General features: G+C 40.9%; 2 protein-coding genes across 5 annotated transcripts in view; one reads left to right on the top strand and one right to left on the bottom strand.

Annotated features, from left to right (window-relative positions):
- Positions 1-19129, top strand: part of gpat2 (glycerol-3-phosphate acyltransferase 2, mitochondrial) — a 74529-nt gene extending 55400 nt beyond the window's left edge. The window contains exons 13-24 of the mRNA XM_088993918.1: positions 2214-2267; positions 2366-2493; positions 2612-2682; positions 5089-5249; positions 5320-5423; positions 8340-8524; positions 9010-9087; positions 9865-9987; positions 13157-13277; positions 15608-15676; positions 15896-15951; positions 18366-19129. Of these exons, the coding sequence (XP_088850044.1) occupies positions 2214-2267; positions 2366-2493; positions 2612-2682; positions 5089-5249; positions 5320-5423; positions 8340-8524; positions 9010-9087; positions 9865-9987; positions 13157-13277; positions 15608-15676; positions 15896-15951; positions 18366-18482 (1267 nt within the window). The 3' untranslated portion in view covers positions 18483-19129. The remainder of the gene's footprint in view (positions 1-2213; positions 2268-2365; positions 2494-2611; positions 2683-5088; positions 5250-5319; positions 5424-8339; positions 8525-9009; positions 9088-9864; positions 9988-13156; positions 13278-15607; positions 15677-15895; positions 15952-18365) is intronic.
- A 126-nt stretch (positions 19130-19255) lies between these two features.
- On the bottom strand, positions 19256-24809 carry fahd2a (fumarylacetoacetate hydrolase domain containing 2A). 4 transcript variants are annotated; one of them, XM_088993914.1, is made up of 8 exons: positions 24650-24809; positions 23561-23823; positions 23266-23482; positions 21966-22025; positions 21743-21905; positions 20179-20287; positions 19961-20048; positions 19256-19459 (listed from the first exon to the last, which is right to left on the bottom strand). In XM_088993914.1, exons 2-8 carry the CDS (start codon positions 23821-23823, stop codon positions 19397-19399), a joined length of 963 nt encoding a protein of 320 aa, XP_088850040.1. In that variant the 5' UTR covers positions 24650-24809; the 3' UTR covers positions 19256-19396. The 4 variants fall into 4 exon arrangements, with proteins under 4 accessions (XP_088850040.1, XP_088850043.1, XP_088850042.1 ...); XM_088993917.1 differs by having other exon boundaries at positions 23561-23773; XM_088993916.1 differs by lacking the exon at positions 24650-24809 and adding an exon at positions 24462-24595.
- Between the last annotated feature and the right edge of the window lie 158 nt (positions 24810-24967).

The raw sequence follows: 24967 nt of genomic DNA, 5'->3' as shown, positions 1-24967 counted from the left end.
ATAATAAAAATGATCAGCCATGGAATCATACATATATTTACACATTCACCTTTCTTCTTCGTCTTTCACGTTTTCACTTTCATTCAACTACACAACCACAAAATTTGGTTGGAACCAGCATTTGAATAGCAATGATCATAAAAACAATTCTGTATGTATTTTAAATCTGACATTGACACAGTAAAGGTTCAATGAACACCCTCAATGAGTAGCCTCGGTTTCTGACAGGCAAAGAAAAAAAATACTGGCACAGAGGCCGCATGGAAAGGGGAGAGGGGAAAAAAGTGATTAAGCAAGATGAGAAGTGATGAATGGTAAAATGGGGACAGTTCGACTGGAGCGTGATCAACGGGTAATTTCTTTTTCTTTTACCTGACAATGTTAACAAGCTTTGGTGCTCAGCCATCATACTAGGAAATAAAGAGGTTACCTCACATCCTGTGAATATTTTTTTCACTGTTATTATTCACTCAAGAAAGGCCCAGGCAAATCTGTCAAATGATAATGACAGATGTAAAATACTTTCTTAGCTGTATTCTATATCCAAGAAATGATGCTCAATGCTCCAGAGAGTTTAGGCCAAGATGAGCAGTGTTATTTTGCACATGATGAGCTTCCCTGAACTACAGAAATGACTGAAATTGCCTTTCATCTACAGTGATACCTCGTCTGTGTAAGCTCTCAGTCGTACAGGAGTGGTCCATCGATGAAAAGGTTTCTTCATCCGTCATCTGTACTTCTTTGGAGGTGTCGGACGTTTCGCTTCTTATCCAAGAAACTTCGTCAGCAAACTAAATTCTTACTGGTAGTTACTAGTAAGAATTGCAGACAGATTTGCCAAGAATTCTTACTGGTAGTGACCAGTGAGAATTTTGGTTGCTGAGAAAGTTTCTTGGATGAGAAGCGAAACGTCCGACACCTTCAGAGAAGTACAGATGACGGATGAAGAAACCTTTTCATCGAGTGATACCTCGGTTTACGAACCCCTTGACTTACGAACTTTTCGGTTTGTAAACGTTACATTTCTGAAAGTTTGACCTTGGCATACAAACTTGACCTTGGGATACGATTTTTTTTTCGTACACGGAGCTGCCTCAATGAGTGATGTGTCGTTCGCGAACGAGCCCGTTCTTCTAACAACAAAATGGCGGCCGACTGTTTTTGTCCTCTATCCCCCCCCCCCCCCCCCAGTCTTCGGGTAAAGCCACATGATTGGTCAAGAACGCAGCAGTGAGGGGGGGGGGTGGTTTAAACAATAAAGAAACAGGCAGACGACAGTGAGAGTTTCAACTTTGATAGTTCAAAGGCAGAGTGTAGACTGCAAGGTTAAAATATCCCATCAATCAGGCTCCACAACCCGCACAAGCCATCCGTACACTTGATGCAAAAAGCTATCAACCCAGCTAAACAGAAAACAATTGATGAGGAAGTAGATACAATTATCACAGAGAAAGCACCTACAAGGGATCATTCCTCAAGATGGTGAAAATAGAAGGTTACGTTCCTCATCAAGCGTTTAATGCTGATGAAACCGGCCATTCCATTTCATCAAGCCATCACCGACCATCACAAAGGTAAATAAAACGATTTTATATACAGTACAGTTGATTTCTTTAATTGTAATACCATAGCACATTTGTTATACAGAAAATAAGGTATATTTTGTGGAGTTTTAAAGCTTAGAAAATTATCAAGTAGAAAATATTGTTTTATGGGGACCTGGGAACGGATTATTACTCATTTTAATGGTTTCCTATGGGAACTTAATTTTTGGGATACACACTTTTCGCCTTACACACTCTGCCTGGGAACCAATTAAGTTCATAAACCACAGTGTCACTGTATTGTCATTGAATGAGGCCCTGCAACTTTTCATTTGTTCTTGTTGAAGTTAAAACACGACTGCACTGTATATGGCCATCAGTCTATTTCATCCGCCCATATCTTTTCCTCATGAGTCTTTCTCTCAGCCAAAAGTTGTTTCCGTCCTCATGACGGCGTTAAGGAGCAACAGGGCCACTCAATCAAAGGGGTCCACCTGGTCCGGTCTTCGCTTGTTTAGTTCAGTGTTCCTGAGGGAAATATGGGGCACCGCTAAATGCTCCACTGTGCACACCGGCGAATCACTGTGTCATCTTATTGCTTGCTTCTGAGCCCGGAATGTACAGTGGGTGGACACGGACACTCTGAGAGATGTGTTGTATAATCCACAGTTGGAGTATTAAGACAAACAACAACAAAAAGAAAATCTCCTGCTGCAGACTTGAGTGAGTGATATCTATATTTGCTCTTGCCGTGTGATAATTCTACAAAGGATTGACATCTTATCCAATATTGATTCTGGATGTTTGCTTTTTCTATCAAGCACTGAAAGTGAGTTTGGTCAAAGGAAGATATCCTGGCTTCTGCCTTCTCGTTCTGCGTCAGAAACCGCCGAGCAAACTCATCAGGAAAGTGAGCTCAACATTGCCATTGCTGTCCATGTCATATTCTGTAAGTCAGAGATAATATTCCCCTGCTGCTGTGTAAATGAATCCCCGTGAGATCTTATAATCATGTTTGCATTTTGCAATGGCATTTAGCATTTGTGGATTCTGCTTTCCTTTCCTAGCTGTAACCTCCTGTATGGCTGTGATGTCCACCAGTCTGCTATCCAGTCTTTTGCTGTACAGACACCATAAGGTAAATTTATCATCCCTGTGTTATGGTGTCAAGCTAGCAACACTATACAATTTATGTAAATTCACTAAATAGGCAATTTGAAAGTCACATTTTAACACGTGCATATGATTAAAAAAAACACTCTCCTTAAAGGACAACCGACGTCTCCGGACAAGTTGTGTCCATATTTTGTAAAATGGCTTCAAATGACTTCTACTGAGCATATTTTACAAAGATTCCACCGCATATAGCTATATTTTACGTTTTAAGACTCGCGCTGAATATTCCGGAAGTCTTGTTTTTGAGTTGGTGACGAGTCCTCACCCTACGCCACTGAAGGAACGCCCCTGACCGAAAAAAGGACACATTGTAGCAGTCCTTCCATCATGTCAATGCATTTTGCTGTACTTGTTTGGTCTGAAAACTTGGTGTTGCACCAAAAAGAGGCAGAAGAGGGCGACAAAGCTCCGTGTAAGGAATTAATCAGCCTGTGGAAACGGGCAAACATGTATGCTTTCCTCTTCAGAACTATTTGAATCATATTCATAACTGGAGGAGTAACAAGAAAGCAGATTCTCCGAATCTGAAGCCATTGTTTTGATTCTCCAGCAAAGCAAGACGTCTTGGGGTGACGCCACGAACAAGGGGGCGGGACCTTCTGAAACGGGCCACTTCCGGGTTCTTTTTTTTGCAGATTTTAGACACTTTAAGTCATTTTTATTGGTGTTTTGCATTTGACTAAAAATATCATACTGCGTGTTTTGGGTATTTTAGATGCTATAAAACGTTTTCTGACGTCAGTTAGGAAACAAAAAAGTGATATCGGTTGTCCTTTAATAATGTAAGTATGTGGCAAAGTCTCACAACCGCAACCTATGTGCTTCTGTATGTCAAGATATATCACCTCAACATAGTTCCTTACCAGCAAGTGTTATTTGAGGTCTGGACTGATCCTAGATTCCGATGTTATGTTAATTGTAAACTCTAAAATATATTTTTTTAGCTAGGGGGTGATTAAATTGGCCTTGTGATAGAATAAATGGATACCTGGCGAGTCACATAATTCATATTTAAATTCCGAGCAAGTCACTGTGTCCCTTCTGCTAAACTATTTGCGGAAAAGACCTTAGTCATGTTTTTAACTCATTCACTACCGGATGTGCAAAAATGTGTCCACTCCAGTGCCAGGGTTTTTGTCATTTTCACTTAAATTCCAGGACCCACAGAATATTGAGTTTTAGAACTACATAAACATTCAGTGCAGTGTAAGAAGCATTACACTCTCTTCTTACATGAGACAAAAGTGTTAATACCTAAGTTATATGGGTGTGGAGTAATATGAGGTGCAAGCGGGGCCGGCTGTACAAAATGCAAATGATGCTCCCTTGTGGAAGGGAAAAACATTGCCAGAGGTCTGACCAGCACTTTATCGGCACCCCCACTTGCAAGAAAAAACAAAACTCGAACAAATTCAGGAATGGCGCTCCACGTTATATTTCACTGCCATTCCCGAATAAATTCGGGAATGGCAGTGAATGAGTTCATATTATTATTATTTTTTTTGGGGGGGGGGGAGGACAATGCTGGGGCGTCCATGTAACTCGTGACTTGTCTCACCTGCCTATACCCCCCTTCCTCTTTTCAGACGGGAGCGCTGCAACTCATTTTCACTCGATAGCTTGCAGGCCACGCGGGCGGGGGTGGTGGCGACTGTTAAAGTAGGTGAGAGGAGGCTGGGGGTGGCCGACCTCACTGCAGTCTTGCTTGGAGGGTGTGAGAAACAATGCATCTGTCAGAAAGGACAGCTGCAGGCGACTCGCGGGACACCCGCCTCCATCGCTGCTGGGCAAGGATGATGCTGTTGACGAGGCAGAGGGGTCCATGGCGGGGCGGCCTGGTGGGTGGCGTTGCCTAGCAGGCGCGCTGGGACAGGAGCAGGTTGCTCACAAACTCCCTCCCACTGCTCCACCCCCTCACACCCTCGCTAACACATGTTGAGGCTGCTCCTTCCTTGCGAAAAGTGACACATGTCCCTTTGTGGGTTATTGTCTGACGATATAGTATACAGTTTGTTTCTTAAATTACAATGCACATTTATTATACATAAAATAAGGTCTTTTTTGTGTAGTTTTAAGGCTTATTTAGTAGAAATTTGATTTATGGGGACCTGGGAACAGATTATTCTAATTTTAACGTTATTTTATGGGAAATAAATGTTTGGCAGACCAACTTTTCGCCTTACACACACTTTCTGGGAACCAATTAAGTTCGTAAACTGAGGTATCAGTGTACCTGATTTCTATTCCGAGATTTCAATCAAAAGTCATAACTTCCCCCCCAAAAAATTGATGGAATTCTTCCATAATTTCAAACAGTTGTGAGAAGCTCCACTGACGATAAATTCACTTTTGGGATCCCCATGGGCAGGGTGTGAGCACATCCGTCTTGTGTTGTGATGTCAACTGGCTCACGGAGGAGCTCTTGTTCAGGAACAAAGACGTCGGATTTGGAGGAAGTCTAACAGAAATGGTCCACTACTCCGTCACACTGCTTGCCCCTCACCTCATCATAGCGGCACTACCGTCAAGGTTAGTCCTCCGGAAATGCAATATAAATGAATATGACTCCGAAAACTTTGCACACCATATCTTCTTCTAGACGAGACCCTTTAATTATGCCTCGGCCTACCTTTGCTGCCGCAAATCACCTTGACCTTCAGGCTCAGATTGTCACCCATACTTTTATTTTAGAAGCAGTTGGTGGTAAGTGATTTTTCATGCATGTATTTTGGTAAGACTGTGGTACTTTCCGTTCACATTTCCGCCGAAAGTCGTGTTGACACCATGTGTTCCCTTGGCGTGATGGTGTTCGTGGGAGGCTTTGGCTGCGACTTGTGACAGTCGACATGGCAGGATGGGAAATCGATTTGATATTTGATATTTTAAAAGTTGCAGTTCTTAATACTCAGCTTTAGCAGATGTAACAAGAACAAGACTGCCAATGAGCTTTTTCGTCGGTAGCCACAGGGGCTTGAGTGGCCATTAGTGAAACAACATCCGTAATATGTTGCCCCCCAGCTTGAATGATTGGGATTCATGCCGGCATTGCTAAGTCAATCATTCATGAAAAATAGACTCGGAAGCAACTACAGCTGTTTATCTTTTCCTGGGAAAAAGGAAAAAAAAAGACTTTTTTTCTACACATTGCTCTCAACACACATTGCTATCTCAGCAGAAATATGGCATTGTTAGAAAGATGAGCTGTCTTGGCTAAAGTTTACGCTCTCCAATTATGATGTTTAGCTGGCCATTGCAAAAAAACTGAACAACGGCAGTCATTGTTGTCTTTTATTCGTATTACTGTAATCATGTGTGCTTGCTTATGTAATTCACAACTAGAACGGAACATTTACGGAAAATATTTTTTTTCTTCTGAAAATTTAGATGTCTATTTTGTATTATTTTTTTTTCTTTGAAGGTTCATTTCAATTCAATAATTCAATTTAGAACAAACAAGCTTCTATTTCATGATTATCACAATAAACAATAACCACTCTTTGTATAGATGATGGAATCAGACAAATGAAACATTTACGGCAACATGTAGTTTTTGTAATACAAGCATGCACCATGGAAATATCATTTTGCCATGTAAGTGTGACATATTCCACATATATAAGATATCAAACTATAAAATTGCTGTTTATTGCGTATTCCAAAATTATATTCTTCGAATAGAGAAGAAATGTGAATTTGATGAGGTTCAAATTCCAACAAAATTAGGAGAGATCGTCACATAAGGCTGCACGATTTTTTTTCGCCGGAGGACATCGTTAAAGTAGCAGGAACTCCGAAGTTTTTCATCGTAACCTGAAAAAAAGAAATAATAATGAGTCTCCATTTCATTTCACCACTCGGCGATGTCATCTTTTAGGCCCCCCCCTCTCTAATGAAGCTTTGCCGGCTCAATCACAGTCCCCACACTCAACGTGGCCATCTGCTCAACCTTGATCTACTACTTCTCCTCTCCCACACTTGTCCTGGAGATTGCTCTTACTTTTTCTCATCTTTCCTTTTTCAATGCGGTTGTGTCAAACCTGTTCTTGAGAGTCCGCTTCCTATTGATGACTGCGCCACAGTGGGCACTCGAGAGTTAATATGTTCCTCTTAAATTTTCACATCCCATTCTCTCACTCGCACATTATCTCTCCAGAGCCTCCTTTTCTAAAGCACGGTAGATATTCTTCTGTCTGAGGTTGTACGTATCAAAAGTCCTGAAAATTCTGGTCTGCACAATGCATTTAGACCTGCTTCCAAAGTGCAAAAGCGAAGGGGCAAGAAAAAAGTCTTTCATGTCACAGCACTGAGAGGAAATATATTTGGTTTCTGCAAATAGTTTGACATTGCAAACTCAAGGATATCAGAAGCTTGGCAATACCGCCACTTTACAGCCATTGCCATGGGAACTATGAACTTCCGCTCAGTTGATGACGCAGATTTTCAGCTGCTCCCTGCTGTTTCCGAAGCACTTGACTGACAGTTGTCTGTCTATCTCATTTGCATTTTAAAGCACATTGTTTTATTTTTATTATTATTATTATTTTTTTAAAGGGCACGTACAATACCTTTTGATAATGCTTCCGTGGAGCATTCATTATGTAAGTGTGGTTTATTTCTGTTGTGGGAGTGAAGGTTCTGAGCAATGAGCATTATGAAACATAGCTTTGCTCTAAATTGCTTAAAATAAGCCAAATAAACTACGAGGTGTCCCATGACTTTTTCACCTCTGAAGCAATACCAAAATGGAAGCCGAGAGTATGGATGACTGGATAATAAGCAATATGTTATCATCATGAATGATATATGCTTTTCTGTATTTATTAATTTAGGTGTGTGTGAAATATGACACTCCAATTGTCAGTCCATAGAGCCATTGGAAAATTGACATCAATGTCATTAATGGACACAAACTTCAAGTCTACAATAACAGGACACTCAAGAAACTGCCATAGACACGTGCCCAAAGAACAGGAAATTGTCTGCACACTGGTGGGCAATCCATGTCTGTGGCAAAAGGACAATGCTAAAACAATACTAAATTATCAACCTCTTTTGTTCTATTGCCATCTAATGTGGTCAACATGGAAGTCTGATGATTGTTCCAAATGACAATCTTGTTTGAACCTTTAAGGCACACACTAAATTAAGGGCAAAGCAATGAGTAATACCTCTCTGTACGATGAAGTACGCACGATGAGTTCCTCTGAGTGCCTCATTGCATTATCCATTAACTTACTATATATATGGAAACAGCTCTCCACATTGTGTGAGGTGAACTCACCCTTTTCAAGCTGTCCTCTATAAATGTGCTGAAATATACGCTCATGATACCCTATATGTACAAATATATATATATATATATACACATACAGTAAAGTCTCGTTATATCGATATTCAAGGGAGTCAGAAAAAATATCGATATAACCGGTACTATCGATATATCCGACCCTGTTTGCATGTAATTTTCTCCGCGCGTGCATAGAAATAGTATCGATATAACCGGGACTATCGATATATCCGATATCGATATAACGAGACTTTACTGTATATATATATATATATTGTGTGTGTATTTATATAATAATAATAGTACAGTATATGTATTTCCAATCTCCCCAGCATGTGCAGTGTCTGCCGTGCTACGTGAGATTACCAACAGTGGCATCAGCAGCAAGGTGAGAGCTCAGAGTGCAGAGGGAGACAAGGTCAAAGGTGACTTGGAGTTTGATGTGGTACTCGGCCAGTTGGAGCTAACTGAAAGAGCCCTGCAGCTCTGCCATCTCCTGCCTCCGGGATTTCGGCCAGTAAGTTTCCCCATTCATATCACACGCGCACACGCGTGCATCCGGTGTGGTCTCGTCTGATGGGTGTTTAATGGGGCCGAACAGTGAGTCACCCTGCACCACTGGTGCTGAATTGTGTGCTCGTGTTGTGTTTCGGCACATGTACACGTATACACGCTCCATCATGTTGACTTCAAGGGCTCTGAATCGGAGGCAGATATACTGCACCTTTTCTCTGTTAGCCCCCCTTTCAGATGAGTAGCTGCTCTTTCTTTTCTGCTCTGCTTGCAGCAGTGTTGCTCAGCCTTTTCCTCCTTGGCAAAATATCACTCCCACTCATGCATCACGATGGACGACTGCGCTTCTTCTGTGAACTCATCTTCCTTTTCACCTCACAGTCTATGCTCTTTGTCACCTGTCTTGCTATGCTCGTCTTCCATGATGAAAGTGAAGCTGTTTGTTCCCCTGACCTTCTCTCACATTCTTTTCCGGACCATTTTCTCCAGCCCTGCCAGTCTTGTCACAATTTCGCCCTGGATGCAATCGACAGTTTGGTGCGATGTGGCATCTTAATCATGGAAGAAGTAAGATGCCGATCAACCACTCTTCTCATGTAAAATGTGTTTTTCCGAAGAAACCATTGGCGATTGAATTAAAACTTTTTTTAAACTCATTCACTGCCAAAAGATGTGCACAAATGTGTCCACTCCAGTGCCAGGGGTTTTGTCATTTTCACTCAAATTGCAGGACCCACAGAGGTTTTAGGACTACATAAAAATTCAATACAGCGTTAGAAACAGTAGACTCTCTTCATCATCAGAAAAAAAAGTTACATTCCCAAGTTATATGGGTCTGGAGTTTGAGTCTCTGAGCTTGAAATGGGGGTGGCTGTACAAAATACATTACATACATATTGATTTAAATATCGCTTTAACAACAGCTGAAGCTGTAACAAAGCGCTTCTTTTTCTTTCGGCTTTTTGCTTCAAGGGGTCGCCACAGCGAATCAGTGTCCTCCATCTTCAGAGGTGATTCGCATGTTTGTTTTGGCCAAGCTTTTACATCAGATGCCCTTCCTGACACAACCTTCTGTAACAAAGCGCTAACATGGACAAAGGGCAAATGATGCCCCCTTGTGGAAGGGAAAATCATCACCAGAGGTCTAACCAGCGCTTATCGGCACCACCATCAAGAAAAAAACAAAACCCGACCAAATGTCGGAATGCCGCTCCACATCACACTTTTCAAATCCCAAATAAATTCGGGTATGGCAGCGAATGAGTTAATAGAGCCATAATATCTGTGCACATAAAAGGGTGTGTTTGTTTGCTTCCAAACATTGCACATTATCTCTCTCGCCAGGTACAGAGGGACAATCCCATCGGTGATTTCTGGAAGAGAGATGGCCCGCTAACATGGACCACCACAGATGAGCCGTATCAAAGCGATTCTGATTGCGAGGAGCAAGACTTGTATTCGTACAAGGTATATGAACAGTACCGTGGAGATTTTAATGCCGCTGCGTGTTCACGCGCCGCCATCTTGGGAAAGAAAAATTATAATAACAAATATGACAACACAAAGACACAGAGCATGCCACTGAAAATCATCCGAGGTTTGACCGCATTTGGGGAAAATCACGCCGGATGTTGCCCCAGTTAACAGACGCTGGCAGCTAACAGGGGTGCATCCAGGCCACGACAAAACTAGCCACAGCACGACAGACTCATTTGATGCGAGTACATCTCCATAACAAAGGCAGCCACGCAGCTCAAACGCATTACTTGAATAATTAGCAATATACGTGTCAGCTTTAATAGAAGACTGTCACAAAATACGTGTGACTTTTCAAAGCATTTATTCAACTCCCAAATTGTGGGCAAAGTGACTTAGAGGTGATAATACTGAGCGAAAAACAAGATCTTAATGAATAACATCAAAGCACGACTGACCACAACTGTCATCCTCAAACCTCTCAATTATGTTTGCTTCTTTTCTTCCGACTTTTACAACAACAGAAAATACTTCCATATCCCAATCTTCCACGGCAAGTTCCTTTCAGAGAATATATTTTTCATCCAAATATTGTTTGGACCGATAGCTTCGGGAGAGTCAGTTAGCGCAACCCTTGCCTCAGAGAACATTTTCAAAGCTGCGCATGCTTCAAAACTGCGATTGCATTCAGCTGTCTTTGCCATGAGCGGTCTTCCTCTTTGCTCAGTCTTGATTTCAAATGACAAAAAAGGAGCGCAGTGCATTCAATTGATAGATATTTAATGTTTAACGCTGATTCATTCAAATCTTCAGACTGTCCTCAAACAATGCTTTCCCAGTACATATGCTGTGTTTTTTTGGTGTCTGCTTATATTACTGCTTGTTTGTTGTCCGTAAGACCTTGACTGTTCAGCGCTGTCTGTTTCAAAGAAACTTTCAGGATGTTGCACATCAAATATTCATGTGCGGACTCTTTCTGGTTTTCGTGACCCTTTCATAGCTTCTTATCATTTATTTACTTGAGTCCCTGCTTCGGTGAATTAAAAACTAAATCCTCAGTAGCAATATAATTGATTGTATTTCATGCACGGTCACATCAAGTTCATATCAGCTCTTTCTATCACGGGAGGGACTCATTATTATATACATTTTTACCACGGCAACCGCATACTCTTTTACTGCCTCTGCCACCTTCAGCTGCCTGAGCAAAAAACACGTAGCGCTCCCTGACAAATATCATCTTCTCTTTTGGCTACTGATCACTGTCTGTTTGTGAACCCTCCTGAATACACTTGACATCATACAAAGCAGACCTGGATCTATTCAGTGAGGTAAGGTTAGCTGTCGTGAGCAGCTCTGCTGTCAAGGCTGCCTGCAGATTTATTTCCATTTCACTGAAATTGTTATGTTACAATTTGTTTATTTCAACATTTGGATGGCTACTCACCTCACATAATATGCTCTGACATATTGAAATGGTTTCACGTAATTACACTCAAAATCTATACGATCGAATGAGATCCAATGCAAAGTTGCATCAAAAAGTATCCCTTATAGGCAGTGGTGGGCCGTGCATGTCACCCCTAGGTCTTCAGTAGTGGTCCGTTTTGCATTATTTGCTATTTTTCCTCGCTTTGGAGCTGTCCAAACTTAATGATGTCCATTTATTCTTGAAAAGTCCGTCTTGAAAATGGCTTTAACAGTAAATCTGCAACCAAATCCATTTCCTCTCTTCCTTCAACCATTGTGGGTTGACAAATACTGCTATAAAATCAACACAGCCATAAATTTGCCTATGCAGCTCTCTCCAGATACAGTGTGCTAGCTCTGGCCCGTTTGGTCTTCACTAGTGGCTCGTGATACTATGGTTGGCTAGGTATTAACCAATCATATGATTAGCCAATCATAATTTGCGAAAACTCTGACATTTCCAGCGCCTTCCAGCAGGCCTTGGGTTGCCAACTCGAACTCTGATTGTTGAAAGTGACAGTTTCATCAACATTGATTTTTATCCTCCAGGGCCTGCAGAACTGATTGTGAAGGCGTCCAGGTTGATTTCTGACCCTGGTAACAAATGATGGATGAAATGTGATTGGTTAAATGCTTGAATACGAAAACACACGTCAGGAATTACGCAGCAGTGAAAAAGCAATGAAAGGACACCGAAAGACCATTTAGAATTATTTAATAAGAATTCAAAATATAATTCCCACAACTGGCCCACAACTGCTCATATGTACAATGAGACCTCTACTTTCCAAAATTAATTGGTTCTGGAAGACATTTCTTAACTGGAAAATGTTGGAAGTAGAGATGTGTTTTACATGTAAATGACCAAATCCGTTCCAAGCCTTCCCAAAATTTAGCCATAAATGTTTTCGAAAGCATAAAAATGCATCAAAATATTGAACAAATACAGATTACAATTCAATTCATGCACAATAAATGATGTTTTATCAAAAGCTGATCAAAGGTGTTTGTTTTGTCGACTTTTAACACTCCTTTGGAAATGTCCAATAAAAGGGATATGGACGGTGTCCATACAAAACCTTGGTCTGTTGAGAAAAAAAAAAGACGACAATTTTTTTCTTAAATGGCTTAGAAGAAGACTGAAGAAGATGTATTGATTTTAAACGGGTTCAAATGGCCTTTCCACAGTCTCGTGCGGGAAAATTGTGAAATTCCCATGACAGGAAAAATATGTCAGCCTATATTATAGCTTCCTTTGAATCTCTGACCTTTACACCGGAATAGTCACCCGATCATTCAAAGAAATGTCACGGTATCCTGCTTCCTTATTGTTGTTCACTTGTACGCGAACCTCAGTATGAAAGTAACTGACAGGCGCGGAGACCCCTTCTGGGGTCCATGAACGTTTTTCAGAAATTTCATAACAATCCACAGTACATTTCTTGAGTTATATCAATTTGAGGCAAAAAAATAATATATTTATATATTTCCGACAGGCTGCTGGACAAAATGACAGAAACTAAAATTAAAAGATCTTTCCTGTTGGATTTCAGTATGACTTGACGTGCTAGCTGACAGACTTTTCATAGGGAGTTCAGCCTCGCGGAAAATGTTGTTTCCGTAGTGAACTCTTCCAATCATCCTGCCGTTGACATTCCTATCAAACTCTTTCTTACCCTCTCCTTCGTAGATAAGCCAGCCAAATCAGTGTCCCGACATGCTCTTCTTCCTCTGCAACATGCTAGCCGGACGTCTGAAGGCCCTCTCCTGGACCACCGCTTTCCTGGACCACCTGCGCACACCTCTTCCAGGTTTATTTTTTTTCTTTTTTTCTTTTTTATTTGACCTTTCCTTAGAAATGAAAGCCACGTACACTGCGATTCAAGTGACTCAACTTCTATGTTTATCAAGATACGGCCCTATCATTTAGCTGTTTTGAAATGCGAGTATGTGACAGTGGCAGGCAACTCAACTCATTTCACAACAGGCGGTAATTTGGCGATACTAAATAATTAAGAAAAATAAACAAATAAATTAATTCATTTAAAAAACAGAATACTATAACAACGAGTTGTATTTGGAATGTCCGCCTAGCTGTTACTGTTGACAGACAGCATCTGTGTTTGAGACAAAGATTTTCTGTCACAATATATTACACTACATTTCTATAAGTTACAATATGGCGCAGTGCTATTTTCCATTTTAAAAACACTTAAAATACCGTATTTTCCAGTGTATGAGGTGCCCCGAAGTATAAGGCGCACCCCCTGTGAATGGTGTATTTTCAAACATGTTCCCTCAGAATCTGGGCCATTTATTTGCATCTCGGAGAAAAAAAGACATACTGAAAGCATGATAAAATTAACTGTTCAGTAACTACTACTACTTTAAACATCAGAAAGTAACAGTTATCGCCTGTTATTGAATATTAGATCTTGCCATGAAGCGTAATGATTTAAATCCCTTGCAAATATGTTTTACATATTTGTATTCTTCCATTTCCCAAATCTTCCTTTGTCTTGCAAAAAAAGATTTAAAAAGATTTGTTTCATTTTTTTTCACACTCCTCCTGAAAAATGTGTACCGTGTTTTCCGGAGTACAAGGCCCTTCTGAATGGTGTATATTCAAACATGTTCCATATATAAGGCGCACCGGACTATGAGGCACAACTTCAATGAATGAAAAAAGGTTTCCAAATAGAATATATAAATATATAATTTTTTTTTCCAAATATGAGGCACACCACATTATAAGGCACTACAGTAGAGGTTATTATGTTATGGGGGACATGGAGTCAGTGGCAGCTGACAGTAGTTGTGAGACCTGTTGTGGCTCAATCTAACTTCACATATAAGGCGCACCGGCATATAAGGCACAGGGTCATCTTTTGAAGAAAAGCCAGGCTTTTCGGGTACGCCTTATACACTCAAAAATACAGTGGTTTTTAATGTTAAGCAGATTCCTTACTTACAGACAGTGTATTGTAGGTGTTCAAATACCTGACATGTTTCGGCGACTACTTCCGCCTTCGTCAGAGTGTCACGGATGTTGCTGTGACGCGCCATTTTCAGCTGGTGTTGCTATGAGGGCGTGACCTACCTGTCAGAACTGACAGGCAAGCCACGCTGTCCGCTCGTCCCTCCAGGATGCTGCTCCAGGTAGTAGAGAGCATGTAAGCTCCCTCATCCCTGTTGATGGTCCTTGGTCCTCGCTTTCGGATTTCAATGGCCTCCCTGATCCAGCGCTGATGTTACAGTGGTTTTTGTTGGGTTTTACAGGGAGTATGTGATAGATTACATTTTTATGCATTTCTCATCTTGAAAGAAAAAGATGAAAGTGTGTGGTCATGGAATGACTCAAACTAATTTGTCAAGACACTGCTGTAATAGTCAGTAAAGTCATTTATGTTCAGCATGGATTTTAAGACACTCACCTCGTGAGCACGGGCAGTAAATTTCCTATCTGCACCTGTGTCACCTTGTCCGCCACACACTGTTGCAGTTAACAAGAGGACAGAATTTATGTTAATTGGGTTTAATTATAGAATGGTTTGCTAGTTTGCACTTATAAAATAGTTTAGAATGTTAAAAATGATGATACATGAACTTGACTCACCGTCAGAACCTCCCAAGTCAGATTGTGCGCATTTTCCATTTTTTTTTGCCCTGCACATGTCCGACTCACGTTCAATGAATAATCAGTCATTCCTTGAGATATAAGTGATCGGAATTCTATGTTTTTCAAGATGAGAAAATTTGGCTGATGTAAACAAGCAGAAGTCAAGGGAGGAATTCTTCGAAAATGACGCTTGATGTTGAAATTTACTGTGGAAACAGATTGGCTTTTTCTGTTACTTTCTGTAGCGGAAGGTGACTTTGTGATCCAAGTATCTCGAAGCACCGCCGTGTCACTAAAACAGAGTTATGAGTTAATTTCATTCTGGATCAGGTTTATTTGGTTTATATCATTTACGAGAAGGAGTTTCAAAACCAACAAATCGGACGTTGACTTGTACCAAGAGAATATCTTTGCAAATTTCAGTTTCATTGTAGGTAGTTTATTTTATAGCGAACAATAAATGACTTGTGCGGTCTCTTTTGAACATACATGTAAAATAACACACCATCTTCTCTCTGGCAGAAGGCGATTTTGTGACTCAGCTGCACTCACACCTGTGTAATACAGCAACGGCGAAGAAACGGTACTATGGTGAGCACATCTCCCCCAACATTAAAAAAAAAACACCTCCGAATATACAAAGACAAAATCCGAAAAAGCCTAATTGAAACCACTCAGTGTTATACAATGTAAAAATTCAACCAGTTCCAGTGGTAATGCCTTTGTTCCGTTATTCCGGCGTGTTATTTTCTTTATTGGATATACGTCTGTTCTTTTGAATGATGCGTGCCATTGTGTGCCATCTCACAGAGAGCTGCTCACAGGCGGCTGCGCACGCTGCAGTTGGAACACTAATAGACCTCGGGGTGAGTGACAGGCTTTATATATACTGTGTGTGTGTTGGGTGAATATACACGATGAAATATATTTCTATGGCATCACCTCCAGTAACTACGGCGACTCTTTCTTGCTGTTCTGGAGTCATGCGATAAAGTGTATAATTTTCTTTTGACTTCTGGAGCGTGTTTCAGGGTTACAACGGTGACCTCATCTGAATGAATAAAACAAAACGTTGTCGAGGGCCAGATAAATGCTTGATGATCGCAGTTTGAGATTCAGCGTGAGAGCGTAGGGCCGCGAGAGGTCGTTTTTCAGACAGGAACAGACACAATCTCGTCTTGTTTGAACCGCCGGGGTTCGAGGACAAAGAGAAAAAGCATCATTTCAACGTCTCCAGACTACAAAGAGCCCAAGTGAAATCTATTCTACTGATACAGAAGCACTCAGGTTGTGCAGATGCTCACATCAAAGAAAACTCCACAATCTCCCGCTCCTACGATTGACGAGTTGGTCCTTCAGCCTGCGCAGGCGTCGCACTTGCTCCCACTTTGCGAGATGGCAATCGCTGCTTTTAAAAATAGAGCATCATTGACCTATATATCTGCAACGGCTCGGAGAAGCAATTAATAGCTGATCAGGATCATCAGTCAGAAATAGTTGCCATCCTGTGTGTGTTTTTTTTTAATATATTCTACTGTTTAAAGAGAACATTATGGAAAAATAACATTTAAATTCACCATTAAGTATCATTTGAAAGCTTGGTGAAAATACAACAGAACTCCCTTGATGGGGACGGAGTGCACATGGGCCATTCCCTCCGAATCTGTGCCATTTATTTGCATCGCGGGGAAAAAGATACAGAAGCATGATATAATTAACTGTTAAGTAACTTGTTTTTTTAGCCCGAAGACTGATCTGAATGCATATTTAATAAATGAATTGATCACACTACTTTAAACATCAGAAAGTAACATTTGTTGCCTGTCCCTGCTTCTCAAGAATTTTATAGGGAAAAGCCGAAAGGAAAAGAAGAAGATTCATGCGCCATGACCATGTGAATGGCACAAGGCTTCTTCTCTTCTAAAGAGATCACAGCCTGAAGAGTGATATTTTAAGAAAAATATTGGACATCAAAAAAATGAGTACACGCGTCAGAAAAGGGGCATTGGGCATTTCAACAACAGGAGGAGATGGAGGAGCTCTGAGGGGTTAGCTGGGGCAAGGCCCTTCATTTAAAGATTTGAAAACAAATAAAATCATCTAAAAATAAACTTGAAAATGTACAAGAAGCAAGTGAAGCGAAGCCAGAATTTGGGTTATAAATTCTCTTTTATGGGCTCCTATTATGTGACGAGCTGCATCATTTTGGACCAACTGGAGTTTCCTGAAAGGAGGACTGGATAATTGTTTAAAAAAAGAAACGGGGGGAATGGGTGTTTTAGGGACAATAATAATATATTTCATTTATAAGTGCCTTTTAAAACTGTCTGCAGGTGAGAAGTGGCAGCCAGACATGCCAGCGTTCACTCAACCATGCGATACAACAAAGTCAAAGAAATGAAGAGTTAAAGTGACCAAAGTGTTTTTATTGTAATCAGCACAGTTATTATTACATTTTCCAATCAAGCCAACATTGGATCGGATTGGATTTACCTTTATTAGTCTCGCAGTGTAGAAATTTACATTTCACAGCAGCAAAGTCATGAAAGTAAGAGGAAAGGAAAAGAAATAGTACAAAAACAAAAATCAGGACCTGCTGTAAAAGGAGCCACTCTTGCAGCGCCATCTTGAAGTCAAAACAACAACAAAAAATACTAAATAAATAATGTGACACAGCACAAAAGACACAGACAGTCATTCAATCTTATGCACTTTCTGCACCCTCTTTGTTGTATGAAGCAGTTATATATGAAAGAGCAGAGGATCAAAGAATCCTTTTCACTAGTGGATCAGGGGCGTCATGGTGAAATGTGCACGTCTGCTACAAGCTAAATGTTGAAAGCAAACACAAAGCTGTCTAGCATCAAGAGATTGTCTCACATTTCCTGCCCCAATCCGCTTCAATTCCAAGGCGCGACAGTTGCATCCATCCAGCCACAGACTGTCCAACATCACCGACCTTTCCGCTGAACAAAGTTTTTGTTGAACATATTTTTGGTACATATGATTACACAGCCATTAGCTGGCAACAAGTTCAAGGTGTCCCCCCGCCTACAGCACAAAGACAGCTGGGATAGGCTCCACCACGCCTGTGTGATTGGATTACAAAATGGATAGCTCTAAATACATAATTGTCCACGTCGCGGAACTAAAGCAGACATGCTAACCACCGGTCCACCCACCCACCAGCGCCATGTGGGAAGACGTCTTTAGCCCCATTTAGATAAAAAGAATTATCTTTCCAAGTACATTATGTTGACTGTGTTTGTGCCCCCACCAGGTCCTTATGGAGGAGCGGCGGGAAGAAGTCGTCTTCCTGGATGTCACACCTTTATTCCAGTCGGCAGAAAACAAGAAGAAACTGCAGCGCTTCATCACTCAGTTCCTCTACATTTAAGATATCCGTGTTTGTTACTGTGTTTTTGAATGCAGCCAAAGATGGTTGGAGTCGTTATGGAGAGGATTCACGCTGAGTTTGACAAGGCGTTTGGGGTTAATTGCATTGAGATTCCTCAGTTATGAGACATTTGATTTCGAGTTTTGCCTGGGTAATAGCATTAGCATAAAGCTGCAGGAGATGGGGATTATGAGGTTGCTGCAATCAGCTGTGTGGCTCGGCCGTTTCTTGATGATGCAGCTTGCCCCCCCCCCCCCCCCCCCCCCCCCCCCATCTCGTGTTTACACTGTAACCTGGGGGCTTTTGTTTGGAACCTGAACACATTTCAGCTCGTTTTTTTCTTTTCCTACAAGTTATCAAGCTCATTATTTCACATCCATGCTAATGAGGCCCAGTTCTATTCATCTCGTCGTGATTAAATGGCTCTAATCTGAGCCTTGTTTTCTTTCTAATGTCTACTGGTATTATATTCCTGTTAATTATTTTCTCAGACCATTATTAATTCAAAATGGGTGCCATTGTCATGAGTTCTACCTCATGAGTCTGAGGAATCTGCCCCTGGCAAGCATCAACAGTTTGCAAAGCTACAATTCAAAAGCTAAAGTTCCACCATGAAACCATACTGCCCCCCGGTGTTGGGTTGCGTGTACTATTCCTTCTGAACTTGTACCTCTGGCTATGTTGATGGTTCTAAGTATTCATACGTGTTAATGAACAAATAATTAAGCCATTTTGAGGGGTGGGAAAAGGCTCTTTTATGGTCTACACACATACATGATGCACTTTTTTATTGCAGGCAATGACATGTTAATCACAGGAGTCCTGTGATTCTTTATTCTCTGGATTGGCCAAAAAATGGCAACTCCCAAATTGTGGGTGGAAACAAGCAGTTAATAGTGCTAATTTTCAAGAGTTCATATCACTTTGTTGACAATAGACCCCAACTGGTCTATTTGGCACTCCACAACATCTCCTCTCTGAAAGACAAAACCGATTTATTAGAACAGCACTTACTTTTTTTAGCCTATGTTATAGTAACTAATTCACTGCCAGATAATGTGCAAATATGGGTCCACTCCAGTGCCAGGGTTTTTGCCATTCTCATTCAAATTGCAGGACCCACAGACTATTGAGTTTTACGGCTACATAAACATTCAATGCTGCAAAAGAAAACTAGGACTCTCTTCTTTCATAAGAAAACAAGTGTTAATTCCTAAATTATGTGGGTCTGGAGTTATCTGAGCTTAAAAAAAGGAGTGGCTGTACAAAAGGCAAATGCTGCCCCCTTGTGGGAGGGAAAAACATTCGTCTGACCAAAGCTTCAAACCCCCCGCAAGTAACACCAATACCCAAACAAATTTGGGAATGGCGCTCCACGACATGCATTTCAATTCCCGAAAAAATGGCAGTGAATGACAAAATGGTGTGAACTCCCCCCAGCCCCTCTCCATCTTTTAGCAGTTGCCAAAAAAAATCACCTTGAGAAAGATGGGCGGTTTTCTGAACACACCCACACCAGGAGGGGTGCCGGTCAGGAACACGTCTCCAGGAGTTAATGTCACAAACCTGAAAAACAAACATTTCGAGACTTGGTATGCTACAACTTTTTGACGAGGTAACAGTATTTTTTTGTGTGTATTTGCAGTGCTTTATTTTTTTATTTTATTTTTTTTAGAATCCAGAACGGCAATCTCACTTTGAAACCCAGGAGATCAGCGCCTCGATCTTGAAGATCATCTGATCAGTGTTGCTGCTCTGTACGTTTTCTCCATTGACCAGACACCGAATTCCCAACTTGTGAGGATCTGGAGATTGAAATTTTTCCAATTTGTATTAGTTTCACTGTTTTACCAAAAACAGCAGAAACAAAAAACAACTTTTTTTTTCTTATGTTTGATTTTTGCAGTAGGAGCTTTGCAATGGAAGAAACTCCAGAGGTGGTTTCCTTCCGGTCTTTCGGTGTATCTCCAGTAAGGTGGAGTTTACATATAAGTATCCAGTATTGAGAGGAATAAGTATGGGGTAAAAGGAATGGGAGCGAAAGTACAGAAAGCAGCAGTACAGAGGTGTGTAATTCAATATACATTATGATAAATATTACATCACTATAGAATATATTGCATAACATATTATCATTAATATATAATTCTATGGATTTATATCATAATGTAGTTGATGTCTTGAAAAAATAATATACTGTATTCCAGTATCTTGCAATATATTTCAATGACTATATTAGGAAATAAAATTTTCTTTTCTAAAAGGTAACGTATTTTCCGGTGCATTAGACGCACCGGACTATAAGGTACACCTTCAACAAATGAAGTTTTTCAAATACAGTAAAGTCTCGTTATATCGATATCGGTTATATCGATAGTACTGCTTATTACGATACTATTTCTATGAACGCAAGGAGAAAATTTACATGCCACATGATCGGATATAGATAGTCCGGTTATATCGATATTTTTTCCAACTCCCGAGAATATCGATATAACGAGACTTTACTGTATATAAAAGTTTTCCAAATACAGACTCTCCTCAACTTACGAACGAGATACGTTCTTAACGGTTGTTCATAAGGTGAATTTATTCATAAGTTGATTAAGTCAGTGCTAGATTTTGTATGGAATGCATGTTTAAGGTTTATATAAGTATGTTTAAGGTTTATATACATATGTTTAAGGCTTGTATAAGTATCCTGTATTGGTTTGTACTGAGAAATAAACATTTAATAAAATATATGCTCTATAAAGATATGTACATGTACAACTGGAGAGAATACTACATATGTTACTACAAAAATTTTCTTATGTACCGTTGTTCATAACTCGAATGTTTGTAAGTAGGAGAGCGTCCGTATAAGGCACACCACATTAAAAGGTGGTACAGTAGAGGTTTGGGTTACACACTACTTCTACAGGGGGAAATGGTGTCGGTGCCTGCTGACAGTAGTTGTGAGACCTGTTGAGGCTCAATATTACTCCACATATAAGGCGCACGTGCATATAAGGCACACGGTCATCTTTTGAAGAAAATGAAGGCTTTTGGTTGCGCCTTAGACACCAGAAAAGAGGGTAAATTAAGCATTATGATCTTTGCCATGGCAGATTTTTGTCGTTTTTGTTTCAATCGAGCTCTTACATTTGATCCGTGGGCGTACTTGGTGTGGCCACTGAGTGTGCATTTGATCTTATCCCATCAGGTGGGTAGGATGTGACGTGAGTAAAGAGACGAAGGCTGCTAATGTGCACAGTCACCTCTCACGGCATCTGTGGTCACTAATGCGGGGCCGAGGGGACAAAAGCTTTCAAACGTCTTTCCCAGCAGCCACTGCTTTCCGTTGCGCTTCATCTGCCAATCGCGCGCACTGACGTCATTAGCCACCATGAAGCCGGCCACGTAAGAGAGAGCTTCTTCCTCCTGAACGGAAAGGTGGCAGGAGATTTAGCCGTCACGCCATAACGATGCGGTGTTGCTTACCTTGATGTGCTTTCCTTGGCGTCCAATCACAAAAGCCAGCTCCACTTCCCAGTCCACCTCCTTTACATGGAATGATAAAGAAAAATAATCATATTTTACCAGATCATTTTTCGTGCTTAGTACAAATGTTGCGTTTTGGGCATATCAATCACAGGAAGAACACATTTTCAGTGTGCTATTTGCATTTTTTTTGTGAGATTTTATTTGTACCCTGGTTGAAGAAAGGCTGCCTCCTTCTGGTGTGCCATACCCGATATGGCCACTGGGGGCCGTAAAATATCAATACAGAATCAGAATCATCTTCATTGGCCAAGTATGTAGCACACACAAGGAATTTTTCTCCGGTAGAACACGCTGCACTAGTGTCATCATAATTCATGACAAATAAGTATGGAGGACAATAATAAAAACTAATCTAATCTAATTCCATAATGTAAGGGATACCTCTCAAGAACAACTGTGAGACAATGTGCAAAGTATCAAGCAGACTGTGGTTCAAGTGAGTACAGGGCTGGAGCTACTAATTATAACGGGATGCTGTTCCACAGGGTTGTGCAAAATTGCAAAAAGGCACTCGACAATTAGATTTGGGTTACTGTTTAAGGACTTAATGGCGACGGGGGAAGAAGCTGTTTAAATGGATCAGTAACGCCTGCCAGAGGTGTGCAGCTGGAAAAGGTGGTGGGCAGGGTGTAGAGGGTCCAGTAGGATTTTGTCTTGATTCTTGCAGTGTGCAAGTCCTCAAGAGGAGGTAGGGCGGTGCCAATGATTTATTTCCGCCGTCCTAACTGTCTGTTGAAGTCGGATTTTGTCCATTTTTGTGGCGGTCCCAAGCAAACCATGATGGAAGAAGACGTACAGCCAAACCAAAAATAAAGCGGCCTTTCGAAAACCACTTCGATGCTATTTGTTAGGGAGTTCGCGCCCACCATAAAGTGCTCCTGCTTCAGTTGTGCTCACAAGTCAAAGTAATTGAATATTTTATTCACAAATCGATACTATTGGTCTGTATTGACACATGATTACTAACATTTAAAGTGTTGAAAAAGCTTGAGAACTAATCTATTAATTATTTTGGACTGGTGAAATGTATTTTCACTTATCACACAGTTTTTTTTCAACTAATTTATTTTTGGTATCACTCGTGGCTGTTATACATTGGGAATAGAGTTTGGGAAGATGTGACTAGTCATCTGAGTGCAAACTTTGACTGCACCATTTTAATCAACGATTGCATCGTAAATAAGTGACATTTCTATTCATATTAAAATTTGACAATTTCAGACCTCTAGAAACTCACTTGGCTCTCAGAAGGTAATATGATGTCATCATATGGCCCCGTGATAGCATTGGGGAACTTGCTGAAGATGATGGGCTCTTTGGGTATGGGGGCGTTTTGTTCCAGGCAGTGGTCTCTGTAGTTGAGACCCACGCAAACCACCTTCTCCGGGGCTAAAATGGGAGACAGCAGCCTGATATCGGAACGCTTCAGCACGCACTGGCCAGATGACACCGCCCTGAGGTGAAAATGTAGAAGTTGAATTAACAGCAATGTTATGTACAGGAGTTGATGCCTAGGTACATATTTGTGATACCTCCGCGCACAATTGAGACCTTCTTCTCCCCGCTCCAGAAGCTCTTTCATTGTAGAAGGCATGGAGGTGTCAAACGCCCTCAGGTCCACGATGCCATGGCCTTCATCCTGCTCCACTCCCACTCTTAGAGCTCCTTCATCATTGTGGCGATGGAACTGCACCAGACGCATGGGTGCGTCACACAAGCCCCTTCGTTGATAGGTCACCAAGTGTCTTTGGGAGAACAAACTGAGGATGCGCAAGGAGCCAGGGGAAACTCTCATCTGTTGCCCCACCCACCAAAACAATGCAATTACTGTTGGTAAAGTCCATAGAATTTCGATGATGGACAGTAGCCCAAATTGAACTGTATAGTGCCTCTTTTTTTTTTTTTTTTTTTTTTTTTCAATTTTTTGATGATGATACTAGTGCAGCGTGTTCGACCGGAAACAAATTCCTTGTGTGTTCTACATACTTGGCAATAAAGATGATTCTTATTCTGATTGTGTTATACCTAACAACCTTGGCTAATAGCTGACATTATAAATTATTACAATTCCCATATAAAAGTTGTAGTACGCATAAATGATTCCAATTCCCATATAGAAGTTGTAGTACGCCAAACATTATTTGAAATGATCAAAAACCCTGGTGACTTGACTGGTGACCAGCCAATGACAGGGCACAAATTGATTGAACATTCGCTCGCATTCACACTCGTGTACTGTTTCCAGTTTTTAGTGGGCTGAACATGCAACATTGCATGCAGACCCTTCAACCACTCGTCCTACACGCATTGTTAATTTGAGTCCACTCTTACAGTGTCCGAGTCGAAATAAAACGCTATTTGTACATATTTATTCCTCTTGGAATTTTCTAAGTCCCTCCTATATAGTCCATTCATTCATCCATCCACGCTTACCTTAGGATAAGTTACAAGGTTGCGGGAGGTTAACGGAGCCCATCAGACTTCGGGCTAAATAGCTGCTATACTGGCTATATTGCCTACCCGAAGTTCGAGCAGTGTCCTCACTAAGTTTCAGAAATGGTAATACAACAGGGCCATTCAACCATTTGGTGCCCTTTGCACAGCCTCTGGTTAATACTCACTTTGGCTCCGGTGTCCGTAGCTCAACTTTCGCAACTTCCGCCTAGGTTTTGTCGGTTTTATTTCTATTCATTCATGTAGTCCCACCGACTGATGCCGAAAAATTTCTAAATAACGTAACACTATTCACTGCAACATTCACCTGTATCTTAAGAAAAAAGGAAAAACCAATGTTATGCATCATTTCATTAAAAACTACATTTCCCATCAGGCAAAGGAAAGTTAAGTACCATTCAATGTTTTTAAGATTTTTTAATAATACAGACACTAAGCTATTTTATTGTCAAAATAATTTTAAAACGGACCGTTTTTTCTGTTTA

This window comes from Hippocampus bargibanti, linkage group LG04 (genome assembly GCF_051943395.1).
Source record: "Hippocampus bargibanti isolate YZ-2025 linkage group LG04, ASM5194339v1, whole genome shotgun sequence".
Taxonomy (NCBI): domain Eukaryota; kingdom Metazoa; phylum Chordata; class Actinopteri; order Syngnathiformes; family Syngnathidae; genus Hippocampus; species Hippocampus bargibanti.
Note: the sequence above shows the minus strand (reverse complement) of the source record. Positions and strands in the feature narration are given on the sequence as shown.